The sequence below is a fragment of the Pithys albifrons genome, chromosome 3 (assembly GCF_047495875.1).
Source record: "Pithys albifrons albifrons isolate INPA30051 chromosome 3, PitAlb_v1, whole genome shotgun sequence".
In the NCBI taxonomy this organism is placed as follows: domain Eukaryota; kingdom Metazoa; phylum Chordata; class Aves; order Passeriformes; family Thamnophilidae; genus Pithys; species Pithys albifrons.
Genome location: NC_092460.1, coordinates 78562103 through 78586735, shown reverse-complemented (window position 1 = coordinate 78586735; position 24633 = coordinate 78562103). Strand labels below are relative to the sequence as shown.

The window sequence follows — 24633 nt, the reverse complement described above, 5'->3', positions numbered from 1 at the left end:
ATAGCTCTAAAGATATTCAGTCTAAGGGGAGTCTTGATTAGTGGTTGCTTATTTAATTTCAATTCATAGCATGGCACCAGTTTCCCAGAGAACAAACAGTTCGTTATCTCTATTGTCTCAATAGCCTCACTTAAACCCAGATACTCTAGTCCTCAAGTGTTGAGGTTTTTTAAGTCTGAGATTTCCACAGAAATATATAAGTGGGTTCAGTTCCCAGTTTTAATGGAACCTTAGTTAAACTGATCCTCTGCTTTTAACCTATTCTTTTCCCAAAGTATATTTATCATCCATAATCACGTTTCCCTTCTTACACATCTATGTTTTCCCAGTTCATGGACATTAAATGCCTACTTCTTTCATTTTTAAAGAAAATGGTGGGGCAGAATCCTGGTTTCATTCTCTGCACATATTCCTCTATTACTAGTAGGCCTGTCCATTTTTATTCCCTTCACATTATTTGCATGGTCATGTAATGAACACTGCTTCTCTACCTCTCTTCTCCTCCTCTTCATGGGTCTGGAAAGCTACCATGTGAAGGCCACAGTCCTCCAGCCTGACTTAAGGCTGAAGTAAAATCTTTATTCCTAATGGAAAGTGTATTATTTTTTTTTAATAGCGGAAGGGAGGAGGAAGTAGAAAATAGGAGTAAAAACCTTGTTTGTGTTCAGTGCTGCTGCATGAAAGAGCAATAGAAAAACAACAAAAGGAAATTTGTTAGTGAAACCATGTCAGGAACAGACTTTTTTCTGACAAATGTACAGAAAACATTAATTTGAGGAGTTGAAGTTGTTTTATTTTACACCTAATACAATTCAAATTTAAAGGATTACTTGCACAAAAAAATAAACACATTTGGTATAAAAATTTATTCTCACTTTAACACCTTTTTTTCCTCTTATGGCCCCTGTCTTCTCTGGAGCAGAAACATATAAAGACTAATGGCACAAGTTTGTTTTATTCTACAGCAATTTTTTTGTTTTTACATACTCAAGTACCCTAGAGGACAACAGCCCGCTGTATACAAGAATCATTTTCTTCAGCCTGCTGAATTAAGTTTTATAAAGAACCAAAGCTATAAAGGCATTTTAAAAACATTGTCTCTTTTTTTTTTCAGAAGCACTGACTTTTTGCACCATTTATATACATAGTGTTACATAACAGCTCTTGAGTACAGTACATGCAGCAGAATATATCTCTTGTATATAAAACATACATTTAAAATCTTGACTTACTGGAATTTTTGGAAGATTAAATAATTATAGAATGCCCACTGCTTAGAGAAAATGGTTTGATAGTACAAATGTCTGCATATGTTGGCCACTGGAACAATCCAAGGCTCACTGGAATAGTATCTGTAGCACATCAAGGTGCGTAAATAATTTACTCAGAATGTTAAAACACAACTAGCAAAACCAATAGTTCAAGATCTTACAACTGAGGGTTGGAACTAGATCTTTAAGGTCCTTTCCATTAAGGTCTACCATTCTATGCCTGCTATGTTAACTCTTCAGTGGCTGCAAGAAAGCGTGAGAGCTCCCCCTCCCCTCCTAAGTCCTCTATAAAACCTTCAGTATGTAATTTCTAGATGCAGAAACTTATTTATGTCTACTGCCTCTTCTCTTCATTGCAGCTGTGCACTGTGGACAGTACCATTTCCCTTTCGGTGCTTCTGTCAGTCCAACACATCCATAGTGGAACCACTCAATAGGGCACTATAAAAACAGAGGAGAGGGTTTGGGATTTGTTTGGGGTTTTTTTCACAATGCCTATCACAAATACAGTTCTATGAAAATGAAACAGATCCTGCTTTTTATACAAATCACAGTACAAAACAAGAAGAAAGGAAGATCTCAGTCTCTGACATGTACTCAATAGACTATGGAGAGTGATAAAAATTCTAGGAGTCATATATGAGCTCCTGTAACAGCAAAATAACTATGTTGTCATTTGAAATACTTAGTTTGACAATACTAAATGACCCAAAAGCAATCTTATAATTTCCTTCTGTTCAAATCTAGTGTCTCAGGAAATACATTACTACATTCAAGTGTTCTTTTAAAATGTTTTTATTTGAAGAGGACAACTGTTATGAATAATGACATAGCTAAATATTCAGAGAAGTGAACGACATTTTGAAGTAGGGCATTTTTGAACCCAGTAAAGGCCGAAGGTTCCTAGAAGAACCTGAACTGTGGGGAGAAATGACAAGTTTCCTGAAGGGTGGTTCAAATTATATGCATTTGACTCTAAAAAAATCTACTCGAAAACCAACTGTAAAAAAACAAGTTACATGCACAAGCCTCTCATGAACCTTTAGAACTTGGTTACTTACATCTTGGTTATCACAGCCTACCATTTCACCATATGACACCTAGTAAACAAAAAAAAATCCATTATTAATAACTGTACTACTAATTAAAAGCAACATTTTCAAAGGGCTAATTTCTCCCTTTAAGAAGTCTTCCCATTAACAGCAACAAGAACATTTTGATTTTTTTTTTTCCACAGGTATCACAGATATCATAGAATATTCTGGAAGGATATTGGAAGGGACCCACAAGGACCATCCCTCTAAAGGATCATCTTCAGTCTTAAATTAATGACCTGTACAGGGCTTTTGTGACACAACACAAACACCATCATGTTCATAGGGAATTGATTATCAAAAATCCTTTATGTAAAAAAAGAAGCTGTATCTACGTATTTCAAGGTAGATAACAAAGGTCAGCATTTAAAACCTGAATGAAGCACATTTTGATTCAAACAACCGTGGTCAGTATGTTATCAGCCCAGTGGTCAGTATGTTATCAGTCAGTATGTTTTCACAATTGTATTGATGTCTGTCATTCACTTTACAAACATGACAATTTCAAGGATTTTATTTGAAACAATCAAATATTTTAAAGAGAATTACAGAAATCTATAAACTCGGAAAAAAGTCAACTCTCTTAAACATGTCTGAAGTAAGAATAGGCATTTTTAAGTTTCTCATGATATCATTCATTCTCCATATGGCTTATCTAAAATTAAGCTTTTCTTTGCTTCTTGGTTTGATTGTTTGGGCTTTTTTAAATTTGTGGGATTTTGGTGGGCATTTTTTTGTTTGGTTTGGTGGTTTATGTTTTCTAAGGGGAAGCAGGCAAAAAACAGGCAAGTTCCTTACTAACAATGTTTTAACTAAATTTACTGTGAACTCATTCAATTTTTAATTTAATTATTCCTGAAGTCTCCACTCACAGATTCAAAACACTCCAGATGTGTCACATCACTAGAAAACTGATCACTTTTAGCTTCAACAGTTGAGTTCATTATTCATAGTGCCAGTATGTAAATAAAACCAGATCAGAATTTCAAGGGTAAAAACACAATGTTTTAAAATTAGCAATCAGAGAACGAAGTTCAACTACATCAAACCAGCAGCTCTAGTTGTATTTCAAGTTGGACGCTATCCTTACCTGATTACAAATACAGTAACGTGGCTCATTTGGATCATAGGTCCAGTCAACCTGGCTATTGGAATCAGACTCTGGTATCACTGCTGTTTGCTGAGACAGTTCTTGTGCTAGTGCAGATGAAGACGAACATGATGATAGAGAGGAAGAAGAAGAAGATGATGAGGACTGCTGACTTGAGGATTTGTTGTTGTTTCTGAGGAACAGGAAAAAGAAAAGGAAAAAACGGCATACATGATTTATTTCCTGTCAAGTGAAAGAATCACTAAAGTACTTGGTTGACTGTGAAATACTGCAGTATGTAAATCCCAAAGATTCATTTGCTAACAGATTTCATTCAACTACTGCAAGCACTGGAATGGACCCACTGAATGTTCTTTGGAAACAGAAACAAGTTGTACCAGTTTACAAGTGCAAAACACACTGTTCTAATGAATGGGATTTAACAGCTCTAAACTGTCAAATGACTTTAATGAATGTTTTTCTTCACAAAATTTTCCATTAACAGCCTTGGGTGTCAAGTCCCTATAAAAATTATATTGCAAATAAAACTGGAATTTACATATAAATAATGTCATATGTCATGTACAATAGATAACTGTTTTCAAGATGACTGATCCTCTGTTAATCCCCACTCAAGCATCACCGATCACTCCATAGAAATGGTGCCAGAATAAAAATTTTATGCTTTTGCTTATAGATCAGATCTGAGATTGAAGATATCCAGAGATGAAAAATCCTTCTAAAACAGTATTAACTGAGCTGTGAACACACATAAATTTGTATGAAGAAAAAACTCCAGTTTAAAAGGATGGGCATTTTGAGACAAATTATTTGAAATACAAGTTGTGATTATAGCCACCTTGAGTTGTGACACTGTGTTGTTTAAAATGTTTTAAAACTTCATTTTAATTAGAAATAAAATTCATTCCATCTCCTGCCCTAGATGGTCAGCCATCAGAAAGTATTGTGTTTGTTTGTGATCTGGCATGAAGCACATCTCCAGATTACTTCAAAGTCATCTACAAACCATGGCATGGTAATTCCTAATATTTGCTGTTAGGCCAAATCTCTCCAGAACACAGAAAAATGAGGGAAGAAACTTGACTGTATCACAGATAAAAAAGCAAACCTAGACATTTATTTAAAAACTTGGAGTGACTTTGCTTAAATAAAAATCAAGAGGACTAAAGAACACAGCCCTGAACAAAAAATGGCCAGCAGGTAATAACTGCCTTCTGCTGATCCTCCCTCACAAGTATTAAACATGAACTATTTCTAATATGGCTCATGACCTTTTAAAAAAAGCGTAGTTGTCTTAAAAGCTATAATGGCAGTCAACAAGTAAGAAAACCTACTTGCTTTTTCTGCCACTTCGTGAATCTGTGGTCGACGAACTTAATGTCTGAGTTAATGTAGATGCCAAAGCTGATGATGAATATCCAGCTGAATCTCTGGACAATGAAAATTCTCTTCCAAGCTGAAAATCATTGTTTTTAAATGCTTCATAGCTGGCTTTTAGACTGGATGTTCGTCTTCCCTCCTTCATCTAAAAGGAATACTGATATTGTATCAGATTACACAGTAAAGCTCTTCCATAACACATACCAGACTGCTAACGCTAGTAATTTGCACAGGTTCCTTAGTTACCTTGTTAACAAACTGATGTAGAGTAGGCAGTAAAACGTGTAAGAATATGCCCCCAGAAAAGCCAGAAAACAAGCTGTCCCTTCAGGCAAGTTATATAGGATGAAACTGGCATATAAACCAAGTTGCAATATGAGAACTAAATCACATCAGCTGAAAGTGATCATGGGAATTCAGATTTCTAAAAAAATCAGTGTCATTAGCCTTTCTTTTTAATAAATAGCAGATGGCAGAATGACAAGAATATTTTGACATTACCTGCGCCGTGGCTTGCACTGCTTGAGCTGCTGCCATGGTAATTGCACCGGCCCCGGATCCTGAAGATAATGAGCCCAGGTTATATGATGCCAATGGTTGAGAAGAGTTTGTATTGTATGCATTGTTTGAAGAGGATGATGAATTACTGTTTCGACACCCTTGATGAATAGAACACATGTATGAAATTCAAAATGAAACTAAATTCCTTTGCATTTTAAGAAGAGTTATATATGACAACCAGTGAAAGAGTAGGAAGTCTGTTTAAACATGAGAGCAGTCTAATCATTAGGAAGCAAGGTTTTAGAAGTAATTTGACATAACCGGTATTTGTTTGAGGGTGAAAAAAAGAAAAGTTTGTTCCCTATCTATCCACATGTGCAAGGAGTCCTTTTAGAAAGACAGCTCTCACTATCATATACTCAGCTATCAAAGAACAGATGCAGCTGCTGTATCTGTCTATATCGAAACAATGCTGACTAACCATCAAGAAGAGAGTCTAAGAATTTGACTGTAAAACTCTACTGTTTCTGATGTAAAACTTTAATGAACTTAATTCTCAAAGCTACAAATCACAGTTTTAATTCATCACAGATTTCCATGGCCATTTACAGAATGATAGCTGTTCAAACATAGTTACATTTTATTTGTGACTTCATGTGAAGTTCCTTCAAAAGAAAAGTGAAATAGGTATAAAGGAGACTACTTAAAACTGATGAACACTACTAAATTCCATAACCTCTCACAATCTTTTATTTTAGAAAAGAAACTATGAAAAACCTTAATTTTGAAAATGATCAGAAAGTTGTGGGTTTTTTTTTAATTCACTATTCAAACAGGCTTCTTGCCTTTTTTGACAAAACACATGAAAGAATTTTATTTTGCTGTAGCCAAATGCTACATTAGACCAACCCTTAAAAAAAAAAAAGAGATGTGAAAAATCTTTTTCCTTACTTTGGAAATTGTTGCATGTGTTTCTTTTTCCAAAAATAATAATGCCTTGATCTCTTATATTTCTACTATTGGCTGAATGAAACTGTAGTGTTATCTTCTTTGAAGCAGTGTAAATAAAAAGAAACAGCCAACACACAGCTGTTAAAATGACAACAAAGCTGACCCGCTTCATAGACAACACAGGTGAGTAACATTATCTCATGTTTCAAGTGACTGAAGATCCCAGAGGAAAAGGTATGAGCCTCTGATTGAAGAGCCTGGTTGAACGGCAGATCCCAGAGGGTCATTTTCGACGGCACAGAGTCCAGTTGGAGGCCTATCATTAGTGGTGTCCCCCCGGGTTCAATTCTGGGCCTAGTATTGTTTAAATTACTTATCCATGACTTGGATAAAGTGGTAGATGCTTCCTCAGCAAGTTTGCTGATGACACAAAGTTGAGCAGACTGGCTGATACCTCAGAGGGCTGTGCAGCCCTTCAGAACGACCTCGACAGGCTGGAGAGATGGGCAGAAAAGAATTATCTGAAATTCAGCAAAGGGAAGTGCAGGGTTCTGTACCTGGGAAGGAATAATCCCAGGCACCAGTACAGCCTGGAGGCTGACAGCAAGTCTGTACAGAAGGACCTGGGGATCCTGGCAGACAACAAGCTGTCCCTGAGCCAGCTCTGTGTCCTGGTGGCAAGAACCTGGAGTGCATTAGGAAGAGCATTGCCTGCAGGATCAAGAGAGGTGATCCTGCCCCTCTGCTCAGCCCTACTGAGGCCTCACCTGGAATAACATGTCCACTTTTGGACTTCTCAGAGCAGGAGACATGGAGCTCCTGCAGCACGTCCACCAGAGGGCTACAAAGATGATAAAGGGACTGGAGCATCTTTCTTATGGGGAAAGGCTTAGAGAACGGGGCCTGTTCAGCCTCAGGAAGAGATAACTGAGAGGCAATTTCATGAATGTATGGAAGTATCTGAAGGAAGAGTGTCAAGAGGATGGAGCCAGGCTCTTCTCAGTGGTGCCAAGCAATAGAACAAGAGGCAACAGGCAGAAGCTGAGACACAAGAAGTTCCACCTGAATATGAAGAAGAACTTTACTGCGCAAACGACCAAGCACTGGAACACACTGCCCAGAGGCTGTGGAGTTTCCTCATAGGAGATATCCCAGAACTGCCTGAATGCAATCCTGTGCAATGTGATCTGGGATGATACTGTTTGAGCAGACAGGTTCAGCCATATGACCCACTGGGGTCCCTTCCAACCTTAGCCATTCTCTGATTTCAGAAGACTAATTCACAAGTTTCTCCTCCTCTAATTAAAAAGCAATGAAAGGAAAGACAGGATTACCTGGTGTATTTTCTTTAGAAGCATCTGAAGTCAGGGTAGATAGAAGAGCTTCAGATTTAAACTTCTTTTCAGGAACATGGTCTGTTGTACTATGGTGAGAAGATGGATTATGCTTCCTTTCTATATGAAAAAAGTGAAGGGAACTTAAATGTAAAACCTATTCGGCTTGAAAGTCAGACTACAAAAAAACAGCACTCTTAATTAATTCCCACTAGCAAAAACTTACTATTTCATCCTTGCATGTTTTCTTAACAGACATTATCAGCATTTATTATGCCTTTTTTCCCCCTGCAATATTTGGAATACTTACTTTCTACTGGAGTGTGAGAATGGGCATGATGGTTATTCACAGGCTGTGCTGGTGTATCCAGCTCCAGAGACCCTAAGATGGAGGCAAAAAAGTTAGACAAATTTCAGAGTTGTCACTGCCATGGTTTTGATTTTTGGATACTATGCAGTTATATTTATTTTAATCAGAAGAATTTTTGCTAGAGTTGAAACCCTTCCTACAGTACAACCAGAAGCCAGTGAGATTAGTTTTAAAAATAAAAACTTTTAGGACAGTAGTACAGTAGCTGCTACTGTTCAACTGTTGAGATTAGGAAATTAAAATCAAAGTCAGTAAGGAGAACACACAACGACATGGCCCTCAACATGCCACTTATTCAAATGAGCTGCACACAAGCTGCTGGTGGTTGGAGGATTGCTGCACCAAAATTACTGACAATCTACACCAATATGAATTGAAAACTGTAACAGGTAAACTGTGTAAACAAGACATTTTGTCTGAGTCCATCTTGTCAAAACGCAAGCAATAGCCATGTATTTCAATATTATCTAACACTCAACAGGAAGGGCTTCACTATCATTACCCAAATTTTCTTAACATTCAAAATACAAAGAGCAATAATACAAAGCAAAAAAAAAGGATGAAGTTGGGGGGGGGGGCACAAATGCAAGTTTACATCTAAGAAAAACCTTTCTTGTAAAATGAGGCTAAATAATTTCAGCATAGGAGAGACTTTTGACTATAACTTCCCATTACCACAATATACAATACTTTGTGCATTAATCTGTGGCAAAAAGATTTTGTAGCAGCTGCAATACCTGCTTACATTTACACAGAAAACCATTCAAGAAAGCAATTGACACTCCGTTTTCAAAATCTGTAGTTTCAACATTTCTTTACTTCTTTCAGTGCTTTGAAAGAGCACTGAAATACATGAGGATACAAGTAATATATCAGTAACACAGAAGTTTAAATAAAATTATTCTAGAAGAAGTTCAAAGCATAAGGAGCTATTTGGGCTGAGCAAACTTCAGTCACGATAAGAAATTGCCCAAAGTCTGCCCTCTGGTGGGGCCTCAATATATGCATTTACTCTGAAAGTGAAAAATATTAAGAGGCTTCTATTTTTATCTTTATCTAAACAAACAAATAAACAAAAAAAAGGAAAAAAACCAAACCAAACAAACCTTAAAGATGCAACACAAAGTTTGGTACTTTTCTGTTTTGAGTTCTTGAAATCCTCCCTAACAACTTCACCAAACACAAAGCTCAACAAAAGATAGTATCACATTCTAAAAAACATCTGGGATTTCAACTAAAATAGACTAATCCTTTTCTGTAGTTGCTAGTTCATTAAAAGCATTTCAGTTTTATTTTTGTGCCTGTTATTTGTAATAGCACTTATAAATAAAATATCCCAGAACTCCCAACTTTTATGACAAAACTACAAAAAGAGTATTTATTCCCAACGTCCTCAAGTGATTTCTTTTCACTATCTTTGGCTATGAGGACAGCCACGGTCTCCATAATCACAGCACTTAAACCAACTCAGAAATGTATCATAATCACATTCAAATTTGATGTCTAAATGCTGATGTGCACAGAAAGGTCAGATTTTTCTACATCAAGCTGGCCAAAAAGCTGTCACATTACATTTTTGTTCACATTCTGAATACCAGCATTGCTGTATTTGTTCAACATGCAGGTTTCTTACCTAAAAATGCTTTTCCCTCGCTACCCCATTACAAAACAACCCATTTTTGACCCTTTAAAAAACCACTGAGTACCTGTACCTAACTTTCTTTGACATTCCACACCTAGAACTAAAATAATGACCCTCCTCAATAAGGTGGCAATCAATTCAAGGAAGACATGGTAATTTGCAATTGGGTAGGTGGTAGGCTTAGGCTGAAGTACTTGTCTGAATACTGACAATCATAGAAAACAGGTTTAAAGAATTCTGTATCTTACAGTAGCAATTCCCAAGGGCAACAGTTGTGCGAAAAAATTATTCTAATTACTCAGCTGTATTTTGACGTCATTGGTAAAAATTGAGCGTGAAATTAAAATTTGAGAATCACTGATGAAAATTAGGTTAAAACACAGTTTTTAAAAAAGTGGGAATACTGCTGGCCACTAACAAGGGTATGATATTTTAATTTTACAAATTGACAGACAGTCTGTCAAGTTCGTGAAGAAAGTCATGCATACTTACGTCTCTCTAATATTTCTGTAATTCCAGCATTATCTGCTTCAAGTTCCATTTTAAATTTAGCAAGTTCCTGGTCCAATTTTCTCAAATGACGGTCTACCTGTTTTTTAGACAAAGTAGTAATAAATTGCATTCAGTTCTGGAAGATGGACATGCACATCCTTTATCTCAGGCTTGCTAAATATTTCCCTTCCAGCAATTTCATGCCACGCAGCACTAAGCATGAAAAATAATGCACAGATGCATATCTTTGTCGTTACCTCCATTTCCCTCACTCAGCAGAGACAGTGGTGTTAACACCAAAAATAGCAAAGCAGTGCTCCAAGACCCTGTGGTAAGTGTTTCTTTTGAGAAAAAAGTTAAGGAGGACTTGGAGGTGCTGTGGGTAGGATACGAGACTAGAAAGGAGAAGAGAAAGAACAGTATATGACATGGACTTCAGAAGAGGCTGGGCTGCTTTAGGAAAATGGCAAGTTTAAGGAGTTGAAATTTGTGTGCAATTTATGTGCCACTATACACATCAGCAAACTTAATTATTGAGTTCTAACTGAATGTGTAGAGACTCCAGTGCATTTCAGTAAACCATGATGCGTGCTCTTGGGTACTAAAAAATTAACAAAAAATTCTGAACTTACTATCATGAAAAGAAACACTATCTTCCAAATGCTTTCTACACCCGTAGTTGTACAGCCAAATGTGCCTGTCTCTATGAAAACGTGAACAGGTTTTTCCACTTACCAGATAACCAAAAGACAGGGAGTGAGTTCTAACTTCTTGAAAAAACTTTTGGTTAGCTGCTGTGAAACTAAAGCAGTTGTTTTACATCTGCTATATTTGAGTGCTGTCTGACTTGCAAGTTCTGAGAAAATGTAAAGTAAGATGTACTTAAACTTCAAAACCCACATTCCATACACTCTGGGCCCAGCCATCCAGCCAGTTTTTTACCCAGCCAAGAGTGCCCCTGTCCAAGCCACAAGCAGTCAGTTTCTCAAGGAGAACGCTGTAGGAAACAGTGTCAAAGGGTTTACTGGAGTTCAGGTAGACAACATCCACAGCCTTTCTCTTATCTGCTAAGCAGGTTACTTTGTCACAGAAGGATATTAGATCAGTCAGGCAGGACCTGATGCTCTGCTTGTCCTGCTCATGCTGCGTGATAGCTGTCCAGATGAACTCCTCCACGACCATCCCCAGCACTGAAGTCCGGCTGACAGGCCTGTACTTCCCCCACATCCTCTTTCTGACTCTTCTTGTAGACGTGCATTACATTTGCTAATTTCCAGTGAGGTGGGGCCTCGGGTAAATGACTGGCAGTGGCTCACTGAGCTATTCCACGAGCTCCCTCAGTGCCTTTGGGTGGATCCCATTAGGGCTACAGACTTCTGTGTGTCTAAATGGCATAGCAGGTCTGTAACCATTTCCCTCTCCACCACTTCTTCCAGTTCAAGGGCCTGGGTATCCCAAGAATAACTGGTCTTGTTATTAGAAACTGAGGCAAAGAATGCATTAAGTACCTTTGCTTTTTCTTCATTCTTCATCACTATGATTACCTCTGCATGCAGTAGAGGATAAAGATTTTCCTTAGACCTTCTTTTGTTGCTAATATATTTTGTAAAAAAATATTTTTGTTGTCTTTTGTGGCAGCAACCAGATTAAGTTGTGTTTGAGCTTTGTCCCTTCTAATTTTCTGTCTAAACTCACCAAATCCTTGTAGCTCTCCCGTTGCCTGCTCCTTCTTGCAAAGGTGATACATCCTCTTTTTTTCCCCCACTGAGCTGAAGCCAAAGCTCTCTATTTAGCCCAGCAAGCGTTATTCCCTGCTGGCTTCTTTTCTGGCACATGGGCACAGCCTAAGATTTTCTCACTGAACAATGTCCAGACTTCCTGGACTCCTGTGCCACTCAAGACTGCATCCTGAAGGACTCCTACAGCCAGTTTCCTAAACAGGCAAAACCATGCATTAAAACCTTATGATTTCTAGTCTTATTTCTTTCTTTTATATTTAAGTGACACTTACTACCTAAAATAATAAAATTCTTAGAAGTCAATAAAATATGAAATGTTTCTTTCACCAGCAAAACCCTGCATGCGGATGCCCTAAAAGTACAAGTAGCAGAGCTGTAGCGCTTAGCAAAAATGCTCAGAACTCCTCAGGGCATAGATTTAGTAAGTCACCACAAGTCTTCTGTCCACTTACCAGATCATATATTTGATTAGCCAGTTGTACTTTTTCATCTGCATCTTCCAAAGCCTTGTAATAATCCTGTTATGAAGAGAATTTTTTTAAATTACAAACATAACTGAATTAATTTCAGTAATTTTAAGCTACTGTTATCCAGCAAAAATATTAAGCTAAAAGGAGAAATTAAGTCAGTTTTGAGAAAGACTGTGAAACTTTACTGTAAACAACAATTAGCTAAATTTTAAATGAGAGATATAATATATACCAATTTATTCTCTGTGCCTTAGGAAAAGCAAACTACAAGATGGGAACACCTCCTCCTACAGTGATATTTATATTTCTGCAAGAAATGTTACAAGAAAATAAAAAATCTTGAATTTATTTTATATTACACAGCATAAGGTTATAAACTTAAGATGAGATTATGTCTTTTACTTCCTACAGATCTTTAGGACCACTGCAGATCCCACTGCTCTTCAAAAAGATGCTGAACAGTACTGTGCAGGGGGACCTTTCCAGCACTGCAGTTAAATAGAGACAATGTTGTATATAGTTAAAATTATTTTATAATAAATTTCTATAACTCCTAAGTGTGTTATAAATAATTCCATTAAAGCAATCCAATTTAAAAGCCTGTACTAACCCATAAAAATTCACAGACAAAACATTTTTTATGAAGTATGTTTCCACATGTTTTTACTTTAGATTTGTACAGATTTGACTGCCTTTTAATTCTCAATTTCCACTGAATAGTTGTCTTGCTTAGGTGAAAACTACTTGAAATTTTGATTCAACTAAAGTCAAAACCAAATTTTTCATTTACTCTACTGAGTCAGACCTTTGACTTGTTTTTTTTTTAAATACAGAAATCTATTTGCATTAATTAAAGACGTAAATAACCAAGTAAGAGGCTGGAGTAGCCAGTGTAGGAAAATACAGTGGATTTTCTCCTGAAAAAATCATGGACTACATTGCTAACAATGCCACCACCAATGCCAAGTACTGAAAGATAAAACAACACATCCATCTTCTTACTCCTCCCACCCCCAAACCGCAACATCGTATCTGTAACATATACAAGGACAAAGGAAGAATCACAGGAAAGGCTAATCTAGCTTGAAAATCAACCTTTAAAAGAAGAAAGCCAATTAACTTACGCAACTTCACATCACACAAGCAGATACAAAAAAATCTGAGCTGAAAATTTAGTACCTGGTTTCTCACCATTTCAGGATCATATTTTTTAAAATGTTAGCAACTACTGGGTAAAACTTGAGAGAAACATTTGATCAAAGAAATCTTTCAGTCACTTTTCTCCTCTGAGGTAGTTCTATCCATCTCTGCCCAAGGGAAGGCATAGTTCTGAACACTTAAGTCTCCATCAATCATAAGTTATTTTTTCCTAAGGTTATCTTAGTCTACAAAAGAAAAATGTGACCCACTACTGTGATATCCTTACTTTTTTGATTGATGACATTTGTTCTTCCCTCCATTCAGGTTTGTTTTTCTTTGCGTTCATAAAAAATTCATTTACCCTCTGCTCAAGTTGATCCATTGCATCTGTAGCATAGGAAAAGATTAAGACAAATGTTATTTTCTCATGTATGTAACCATAGGAAATAAGGAGAATTTTTTTTCTCAAACAAAGTTGACAGGACTGAGGTGCAAACTATTAGAGAGAAAAAAAAGAAAAAACCAAAACAACCAAGCGACAGTGGACAGCGGAGGGAAATATTTACCTTAATTTCCAAGAAGCAGAATTGCATTCTGGTGGGATTCTCATCAAGGTTCTTGTGCTCTCCAGCATGGGACAGGCAGGACTCCAAGTTCTAAAGGTTTTTTGTCCCTAAGAGCAGTGGTAGTGACTTAAAACATGACCCAAACTCCTCACCCAGGGTTCTAGACTGCTGACTTTGGAACATTCTAGCCAGTTACAAACTGAGCAGGAAACAAAATATTCTCCTAAGAGAAACAGTCAAATACAAAACCAGATAATTGAAAAAAATTAGTGCCTCAAGAGGTAGAGCAACTGAAGAGTAAAGTCATTGCCTTTAAGTCAAGGCCCTCTCCATTTATGCTAGGAAGGCTCACAGAAAATGGAAATGGAAAGCACTCACAAGTTTTTCCCCCCACACCCACAGGGGTAAATGCACTGATGAAGTACTATTTGGACAGGATTCTCACTTACATAAAGCTGAGAAATATTGTAAGGGGGAAAAAATAAAACCACTAATTTTCTAACATTAACTATCTCTAGAAAGGAATATGTCAACTACAATTTTTTTTTTGTTTATGGAGACAGAAACAGGGATTCCTTTCCCTTTCCCCTTCTCCCACTGAGTTTACTACTTAAACAGCTGGACAACTTGTGCACACAACAGATTGCATATTTCCAGAAACACGCAGCTGGCTCAGTCCAACCAGCTCTGACAGCCTTGCTAGTGTCAGGAGAGATGAGAATACTGAAGTTTTTTCACAGGACTCCCAGATACTGCCCAGATAGCAGTTTCAAATTAAATGTGACAATCCACCAACTATCTACAGACTTCAGACTCTGGATGTAAAACAGCTAAATAACTTTCCAGAAAGTACCATCAAAATGGGATCACATGATGGGCATCATCTCTGGCCCAAAAAAAAAAGTGAATTACCTAGTTTAAGAAGCTCATGAATCTCCAAGTATGATTAACTCTTAAAATCTAACAGAGGCCAAAGGTCTTTTCAGTCTCTGAAAACTTACAGCTAGAACTATTTATGTAAATAACCAAAAATCATTCATACTAAATGATCAAAAACATTCATCAATTTTTCCTATGCTGGGAACATCCAGCATCAAACCCAACAGGAACCTAACAACTCACAGCATTAATCCCAAGCCAACATAGGCTCACATCAGCTTTATTTAGACCCAGACAAACCGAGTGGCCGAACAGTTCGGGTGTAAAACAGGCTAAAGATGGGAGAACTTGCACAATGAACATTCTCTACCTGCACCGTGTTATCCAGGGAGAAAATTAAGAAGCCTGAGAAGCAAGCAAGAAGCACACATTTTATGTAGAGGCTTCTAAAATCTTTCCTCTTTGACCAAATAACTACAATTAAGTCCAAAAAGCCAACAAACCAAAAGTTCTATGTTCTATCTTCTATCCCCAGAGCTCAAAACACCTGAGGTGGTAGTTATTCTAAGAGCAAAATAGACAAGAAATGATAAAAAATATCTTTCCTCTTCACTTTTACTGAGAACAAGTTGTTAGTCTGTGTGAAACTGAGTAAGGGAAAACTTTCACAGAAACTTGGTCTTTCCTAAGAGGGCAGAAAAGGCAAAGGGAAGTGCCGGTCAGATCTATCAAATTATATGAAAAGTTCTCTCTGGTACACTCAAGTTCATCCACGTTTTTCTTCCTCCCAAGCTTTTAAATCCAACTGTGACACTATATTTTGAGATACTAATTTCTTAGTTCAGATTTCTCAAGAGAGTTGCCAGAAAATCTGTTAGAAGAGAGGCCTTTTCCAGAGCTTTACATTTTACCATAAAGGCCTGATAACCATGATTTGAACTTAAACAGAGAAATGTACTTTATGCTTCATGTGGAGGTCAGTTAAAGCTAAAGAGTCAAGTTACAACTCCAGTGATCTTTGCTTTAGCCACAGCAGTCTTATCAGAACACACAGCAGATACATCTGGTTTATTATTTCTTCCAACAACAAACAGCAGCATCTGCCCCATTAGGAGTCCATGTCTAACCAGGACAGAAGAAAAAGTCAACATTGACTTTAAAACAGAGCAGCACAGATATCTCTGAACTTCAACTCATGTAGATTTCAGGGACAGCATCACTCATTGAACTACTGTTTTCAAGTACTCTCAAGACACTGAATCTTCACAGCAAGTCACTGTGTCACAGCATGAGAACAACGTTCAGGTTTGCATGCAGTGTTCATCAGGCAGTTTGGCAACTGATGGTAAAGAGATGCTAGTCCAGAAATTTTGTAAACGTCTTTGGATGCTCTGTCACTCACTGTGCAAAAATTACAGAAGTACCAAGGTGTGAGAAAATTTTATTCTGTGCCCAAGGTTGATCCTAGTATACAATATTCAGTGTCATTTGCTACTTTCAGTAATACAATATGGAGTGTTGCCCTTTCTAGCTAAAGCAGAGGAAATGACACTCCTGCAACCTTGGCAATGCTAACTGGTTTGGTCTGAAACACACTTAAAAAAACCCCTATGAGCTTCTTTGTCCCCCTATGGAACAGAAGCAAAATTTGCGAACTTATTCCAAACTACCTAAGTCAGTGAGCTGCTCAGTTCCTCTCCCAGTGCTCCCTGGTGACAGTGAGTTCAGAGGCGTTACCTCCCGTAAGGAACTATCACTGCTTCCACGACTTTAAGCACTAAACCAAAGACAGCATTTGGGTCATAGCATACAAAAAAATCCTATAGCCAGTACTGTATGCGTCAATAGGGTCTGTTAAACAGACCTGCTGGGTCTACTAAAGTAAATATCCAAGGCAAAGCCTGAGACTGCACTTCAAAGTATTAAAGTTTAACTACAGTTTTCAAGAACTGCTCCCACTTAGTGCTGCGTTATGCATTCCTGTAGAGCACTCCCTTTTTATTTCAACCTTTGCTCTTTCTCTCATTTCTCTTTACAATAGCCCAACTTTTCTGTATTGATTTCTCTCATCTTTTGTGCAATAACAGTTTCATTAACAAAGGTCTTTGGATCAGTTATAGATAACCATATTAACTGTGTGTTAAATGACCACAACAGCTAATTAGGTGTTACAGGACACCTAAGTCGCAGACGAGGTTGCAGTAGAAACATGAGAAGGCAGTGCACCCTAAAAACAGCTCAAGGCATTGGATATATCCACAGTATTGTACTGAGATATAAACAAGAGAGATACAAAGTGATCTAAAAGAAACCTAAAATATATTTGTAGAAAATCTAAAGTATATTTATAAATATACTTTGTATATGAATATAAAATATGTAATTGTATACAATATATTATATATTTTAATATAATTATATATTTATTTGAAATACAACTTGTATAAAACCTAATGTGCATTTATAAAGTACATTTGCTTATGTGTCAGCTAGGGCATGAGAGGCTGAGCAAAAAGCACCTTCACATGTGCTACTTTGAGGGAGCTGGCTGGAAAGTTTCAGGGACAGCATGCCGCTGCCTGCTGCAGGAGTGGGACATAACTCATGTTCCAAACCACCATCACTGCTCTTAGGGATCAAAAATCTAAAGAGTTTGGGACATGCCACCGAAAATGCCTTTAGGAGCAGCACAAGCCCAGGAGCTCAGCTCTGGCAGGACCCTCCTTGTGCCGAGACGCGGCTGCGGCCCGGGCTCGGGGAGGGCTCGGGGCTGTCGCGACAGCGCCCAGGACGCGCGCCCCGCCCCTCGTCGCGCCCCGGCGGCTCCGGAGCGCCCGCGGGACACGAGCGGCGCTGCCGGAGAGCCGGGACGTGGGGCGGGGAGGGGACGACACCGGCCCAGGGCAGCGCGGGCGGGGGGCGAGCGGGGCTGCCGGCACGGTCCGCAGCGGCCGCTGTCTCTGCCGCGCCTCCGGCCCCGCGGCGGGGCGGCCGCAGCCCGCGGGGCGGAGCGGGGCGGGCGCGCAGGGGGCGGGCGGAGGCGGCGGGGGCGGGACTCACGTACTCTGCACCTGCAGGTCCATCTCGCGCATCTCGGTGAACCTGTCGCGCAGATCCATGGGAAGCTGCTCGATCACTGCGGGGACACGGGGGAGCGGGAGAGAGGAGGGGGGGAGCCAGTCAGTCACTCGCCACCGTGGGGGAGGGGGGGCGCCGCCTCCTCTCCGCGGCTCCCCGCGGCTCCCCCGCACCGGCCGTGCCCGGCCGCCCGGCGCCCCCGCCGCGCACACACTCACTCTCCAGATAGTCCTCCAGGTACAGCATGGCGGCGGCCGGGCCCGCGCCCAGGGGCTGATCGAGAGCGGGGGCTCGTCCCTTCCAATATGGCGCCGCCGCCAACAACACCAGCGCCTCGACTCAGCGAAAACAAGATTGGCGGCGGACGGCGCTCGCTGCGGCCGCGCCGCGATTGGCTGTCCGCGCCGCTGACGCACGCGCGCCTCCGCGCGGCCTCATGGGAAATGTAGTCCGTGCGGGCCGGCGGCGGGTCCCGCCATGCCGTGTCCTCCCTGCCGGGCCGCCGCCGGGGCATTCCCGCGGGGCCCGTGGCCATTCTCGCCTGCAGGGGCCACGCGATTCTTTTCCAGCAGCAGCAGCTTGCGGTCCCGGCCGGCCGCCGGCCTTCCCGAGCGTCCCCGGAGCGAGCGCAGCGCCGCAAGTCAGGAGAATGGAAAGGGAAAACTTGCAGCTCCTGGACCGACTTGGGGCTTTTGTTTGTTTATCGGGCGTTGTTTTAATTGCAGCCGGCAGTACTGCATAAAAAGCATAAGAAAGGGCAAAACCAATGAAATTGCTCCAATCTGCGCCTTTTAAGGGCCAAGGTAAAAAAGCTGCTTAGTTCAGCACGGGTCACACGTAGTGACAACCTTAGGAGAGCAGAAACTTAAGGCGGGCCTTAGAACTGCTGTTCAGAGTGCAAAAAAAAAATCAGCTGATAGCATTTATTGCAATGCAGTTACAATTCTTATTGCAATAATTTAAATGTTTGGAGCTGAAGTTTTTTATACAGTTTCAGTTCCCCAAATAGTTTATTTTGTTATTCTTCTATTGCTGATATTTATTGCTCTAATCATGAGCTGATACATTTATCCAGTTTGGGTTTTTGACTGGGGAAAGGAATTTAGGGGGCTTGCACTGTGTCAGGTGTAGGTACAGGAGCGTAAGAACTTTTGAGGCAGATCAGGCTTGCTTTCCACCATGCTTTTTGCTTCCTCTTCATGTTCTCTGCACCATACGCATCAAATGCTTCAGCCACGCCTGAGTAAAACTTTCATGGGATGTTTCTGAGGGTCAAGACCCATAGCAAATGGCATTCTTTTCTCATATGTTAAGTTCATACATAGTGAGTAGTTAGATAAGGATGACTGGATTTTGGGAAGTGAAGCATAAATTGTGTGCGTAGCCTTTATGAAGACTGATGGTAACAATGCATCAAATACACAATGTATAGCTAAACATTTTTTTTTAATTTATTCCTGTGTCACTAAAGATGAGGGGAGGAAAAACAGTATGATGATAACCTCAACTTTACAAAAAAAAAAGTTCTGTGCCAAAGTGGTCACTTTCCTTACTCACTCCATCATTAGCCATGTATCTGTATTGCCAAACCAGAAATATTGACCAATTTCATACCTACAAATGAACAGATTTTATATGGTCATTAAGCTCAGTTAGCCTTTGTTGAAGTAATCTGTATATGATTGCTTACATAGATCACTTTGGTGTACAATAATAGTGTAGGAATGACTGCATTTTTGAAGTTTTATGTGAGAAATTGGTTGGCCCCATTTTAACAGAATCACAGACTATTCTGAGTTGGAAGAGACACACAAGGATCATCAAGTCCAACTCATAAGTCAATGACCCATATAGGCGATTGAACCCATGACCTTGGCATTATTACAACCAAGTTTTAACCAACTGAGCTAATCTCAGGAATCTACAGTCCTTACCATTAGCTTCATGACCAAAATCCCCAAACAACATAGACATTGGGACCTTGTGACTTCTCCTATTGCAAGACTCAATTTGCCACATTCTCATCTTTGCAAGCTTGGGAATAGCCAGCAAAATTCTCATTGGGAGCCACTGGGCAAAGGGATTTTCATCAGATTTCTGTGTGTTGCACCCAGACCAAGCAACTCAAGAAACACAACTCCTGGAGCTCTGTCTCAGCCATTCCTATTAGCAATCGCATGTGCCCTGTCTAGATTAGTGAAAAGGCAAAATGAAACTTGGGTATGCTGACAGAATGACCAAGTACTAGTGGGGCTGGCTGCTGTCTTCAATGTATGAGTGCCCCTCCTTTGTTTTACAGTTTACTGGAATATCTGAGGGACTTTTCTAAAAACAGACCTGCTGCAGAAACTGTTCATTGTAGTGCTTTACAGTGGAGGATGGGAGGGGATTATGTAGCAGAATAGAAATGAAAATACAATTGAACTTTGTTCAGTATCTATTTAAAAGAAAACAGGAACTTATCTGTAGTCCTCTTCATTGTTTTTTTAGACAAATAAATAAACTCACACTTTTAATTTTCTGTCAATATTACTTCATATTGTAGTGTCAAAAGAGTAGCTGCTCCAACTTCAGTGAGATTGCTTCTGTAAATGGTGTTTATTATGACATACCAATGGCACTGAGTCTAAACTGACATTTAAGAAGTGACAAGCCACTCAGACCATAAAAAATAAACTGTTTTTACAATGGAAACCTGTTGTGTATAAACGCAAAGAATGGACTCTATTGATTCACTTAACTTTTAGAACAGCCTAATTAGAACAGCTCCTGATAGGGAAACATGGATTAATGACTGTTTATTGGAATGCAAATACAGTGAAAAAGAACTAAACACCAACTGTGAACGCAAGGTAAAAAGAAATTCAATTTGTGAATTACAGTCAACATTGCTCAAAAACCTCTGTGCATCAACAGAGCTGCTTAGCTCTGGAAATGGAAGGGAGACAACAGGAGGTTCTGTTTTCTCCTGTTTATAAAATGTTATTAATGTTGATGGCATTTCTCCAGCAAATGTTTCACATAAATCATGTTTCATCACTGTGACAGAGTGATAGCATAAAGGAATATTACAGTTGCCCTGTGATCTACCTAAAGCTAATTGCTTGCATAGGTTTCATTAGTTTTCATCTGACAGGAAAAAACCTGATTAAAAACATGGATTTATGCTCTGAGGTACATTTCTCAGATGGAGCTAAAACTTTCAAATCTTCTCCCTTGCTTCTGCCCTCAGTCACTTCAGATTGCTGTAATGTCCTTTTTCATTATTCTAGTTTCTGCAGTCTCTTCCCATGTGTGGGGTTGCTTGACACGTCTAACTCCAACATTTCCATCTTTGCCTTTCTCCTGCTGTCTGTCTTTGGGTACCTCTCTTTCCTTGTTCCTTCCTAATCTGTTCTGTCTTCTAAGCTGTGTGATTGCCAGGGCTTTCTGTACCCATTTGGGACCACACAGTAGTGTATTTACTTCAATACTCCGATTTTTAACTCCTGTCTAACACAGTGTTACTGGACCTACGGTCGCTATGTTTTGTTTCTTTGTTTTCAAGAAGGACATGTTTTTAATGCTTTGATTTGAAAAGATCAGGAAAGACCTACCTAGCCCATCCCTAGAATGTTATTCCAGGTCTCAGCTACTGCTGGTAGGTCCCTGTGCTTTGGTATCTCAGTTTCTCATGAGGGACCCTCACTGCCTGTGGTACACATGGATTGTGGATATACACATCTGTTTCTGAGGACTAAACTGCTCTCAGAGAAGAACTTCAAGACCAAGTGGCATCCACCATGAGTGCAGCAGAGCCTACAGACAACTGCAAGCCTGCGTAGCTCTTAAACTACTAGAAACAGCAGTTTGACTTTGGCACCTGTTCTTGCTGCACTACAGCAGTCCTGTCTGGCAGGCCAGAATCCATTCACCACGGTGCAGTGCTGTGAGCGTGTGTTGTGGATCTCAGCATTCCTAGCAGTTTTGTCTGCCAGTGTCAGTGGTAGGCTTGCTGGTCTCCTCACGTGCTTTCAACTATTTTATTGTAATTCCTCCTCACTTCCTGTTTGTTGCCTGCAATTTTTTCTGCTGTTGCGGCTGTTTTCCATTCTTTTCGGTTCCTCCCAGTTTCACAGTCCAGCTGTCCCTCCCAGCTGCCATGGACCCCACCATCTACGAAATTCCACCCCTTCTGCTGCTGCAGGGCCATCACCCACAGCCTCACTCTCTCTCTGCAGGAAATAACTATCATTCCTGCTGTACTACACACCATGGCTATTGGAGGACATTTGTTAAATTACTGAACTGACTTTAGACTGAACGCGATGTAAGGGTTACGGAATGATCATATTTTTTTCTGGGCAATCAACTTTAGGTAATGGGAAACTCCATCCAAAGTTGGATACTAGGAAAAAGCTGGGTCAGAGGTTTAGGTGCATGATGTTACCCTTGTCCAGTGCAGCACTATGCAGAAATTTCACATTTCCATGACATGATCCTCAAAAGGGCAAATTTGGCCCAGAAATACTGTGTCTGGATGACAGTCTATCTGGGAAATCACTTTGTTTTTCTGCTTATTTCAAGCTTTTGGTTTCTGAAATTCACATTCCTATTTCTGGAAGCAAATCCATGACCCCAGATAATTAATTTGCTTTAACAGTCAACAGGAAAAGGGAACTGCCATTTATCTTTCAGCTTGACTTTGTGTACAGACTCAGGCAATTATATCACCATCTTTCAGTTAATTTTATCTCCTACAGACTCAGTTAAATTTGCTTGCAGATTTCAGTTATTTCCTGAAAGTCTGCAGGATATGAACAATTGCTGTTCATATATTAATCACCAAAACGTTTTATCCAGACTTTCTAATGAAATAAAGCTTATATGAGCAATCCATATGTTCTATGCACATTCCTTTATCTGTCCTTTCACCCTGCCCTATCTCTATTGAATTAATTGACTAATTTCAACCTAACTGAAAAAAAGTAGTTCTTTTAGAGAGGAATTGTGTACTCCTTAAATGCTGTCTAATAGTATAGGGTTATTTTCTCCCTTTCTTTGAGGAAAAGGTTGCAATATGAACCTTCCACCTATTAGACTCAAGAAAATCCACACTCAAAAGCAATGAGTGCCCCAGCCATGGAAAAAGCTTTGGCTGGTGAATATAACATGCACAAGGAACCAATGTAAACAGTTTTGCTGCTCACAGAATGTCCACTTTGTGTGCTTGATTTTTGTAAAGTCTACGATGCTGGGTCACATGGCATCCATAACAATAAAGTTTCAAAGTAATTATTTTAGTGATTATTCAAACAGTTCTAGTAAGAGTTTAAGTTTCAAATGCCTTTAGCTGTGTATCTGTAATGAAAGACATTTTCTGCATTTTCTGTCAGATTTATACACATATTATTTTCCATGAGGTCAGCACATTCTTGTGCCTGGAATTACTCCATATCTGCTGGCTTTCCACCAAGAAATGCTGTAAATGTCTGCTACGCCATGAGTGGCACAGAAGAATGTGGGATATGACACCATCAATTCCCTGTGCTGCTCACGGGTCCTCTGAGATTTGAGGTCTACATATGGAGCAAGTAAAAACATAAAAGAGCCAATCACTAGAGGTGACAATGCAGTTGTATTACCCTCCACTCAAATTCATGCTCTTGTAGCTTTCTTTGTCCCTTGAGCAAATTCACAGAAGTTGCAAGTGGCAGCAGGGGAAGGAAATACTCAGAAATTTGCCAAAATAGTGACATTATGATTGACTGAAGGAGCACAGCTGCCACCAGAGAGGATGCAGACTTTGAGGGCAGGCAGGAATATTTGTTGCCTCTGGGCATACACTGTCAGACTCATGAGTATAACCCAGAAATCACCTTTTGATCATTAAGCAAGAGCTGTGCAGATTAGGGCACATGAGAAAATGGAGTTTGGACTTGGAGGAGTTGCAGGTCAGGACAGTCACAGAATCCCAGAACATGCTGAGTTGGAAGGGATGCACAAGGATGATCAAGTCCAACTCCGGGTCCTCCACAGGACCATCCCTCAGAGTTCCACCATGTGCCTCAGAGTATTGTCCAAATGCTTCTTGAACTCTGTCAGGCTTGGTGCTGTGACCACTTCCCTGGGGAGCCTGTTCCAGTGCCCAGTCACCCTCTGGTTGAAGAACCTTTTTTCTAATATCCAACCTGAACCTCCCCTGACACAACTTCAGCCCATTCCTTCAGGTCCTGTCACTGGCCACCACAGAGAAGAGATCAGTGCCTGCCCCTCTTCTTCCCCTCATAAGGAAATTGTAAGACTGCCATGAGGTCTCCCCTCAGTCTCCTCTTCTCCAGGCTGAACAGATAAGTGACCTCAGCCACTCCTCATACGGCTTCATACTGTAACATTTTACCAAAGGAGAGAAGATGTACTGCAATTTAGCATAAGATATGAATCTACATCTTTATTTTGATAATGTTAGGCAAAACTAAGGGAAAAAAGAAAGGAAGACCAACTAACTTCCTTGAAATTTTATTACCACACATATTGAAGGTGGTAATAATATTGTGGGTGTGATGCTCTCAAGGTACAGTCACATGTTCTTTCTGGGGAAGCTAATTTACATGATAATTATTTTAATAGATATGG

The 24633-nt window shown here is 39.8% G+C and overlaps 1 protein-coding gene across 3 annotated transcripts; it reads right to left on the bottom strand.

The window, feature by feature from the left end:
* Positions 1-771: 771 nt before the first annotated feature.
* On the bottom strand, positions 772-18351 carry ING3 (inhibitor of growth family member 3). Of its 3 annotated transcripts, none has more exons than XM_071552476.1 (12): positions 18237-18351; positions 18005-18076; positions 13782-13882; positions 12338-12403; positions 10147-10243; positions 7953-8024; positions 7643-7762; positions 5358-5515; positions 4811-5001; positions 3456-3648; positions 2333-2371; positions 772-1712 (listed from the first exon to the last, which is right to left on the bottom strand). In XM_071552476.1, the coding sequence occupies exons 1-12, from the start codon at positions 18262-18264 to the stop codon at positions 1596-1598; spliced, it is 1254 nt and encodes a 417-aa protein (XP_071408577.1). In that variant the 5' UTR covers positions 18265-18351; the 3' UTR covers positions 772-1595. The 3 variants fall into 3 exon arrangements, with proteins under 3 accessions (XP_071408577.1, XP_071408578.1, XP_071408579.1); XM_071552477.1 differs by having other exon boundaries at positions 5358-5416; XM_071552478.1 differs by lacking the exons at positions 18005-18076; positions 18237-18351 and adding an exon at positions 14062-14151.
* Positions 18352-24633: the final 6282 nt, after the last annotated feature.

Bases quoted from the DNA above. Each gene is read 5' to 3' on its own strand.
- ING3 (XM_071552476.1), bottom strand. From the start codon at position 18,264: ATGCTGTACCTGGAGGACTATCTGGAGA. The intron at 8,025-10,146 runs GTAAGTATGCAT...CCTCCATCTTAG, and splicing joins TACAGAAATATTAGAGAGAC to GGTCTCTGGAGCTGGATACA. The intron at 5,516-7,642 runs GTAATCCTGTCT...CTATTCATCAAG, and splicing joins TTCTAAAGAAAATACACCAG to GGTGTCGAAACAGTAATTCA.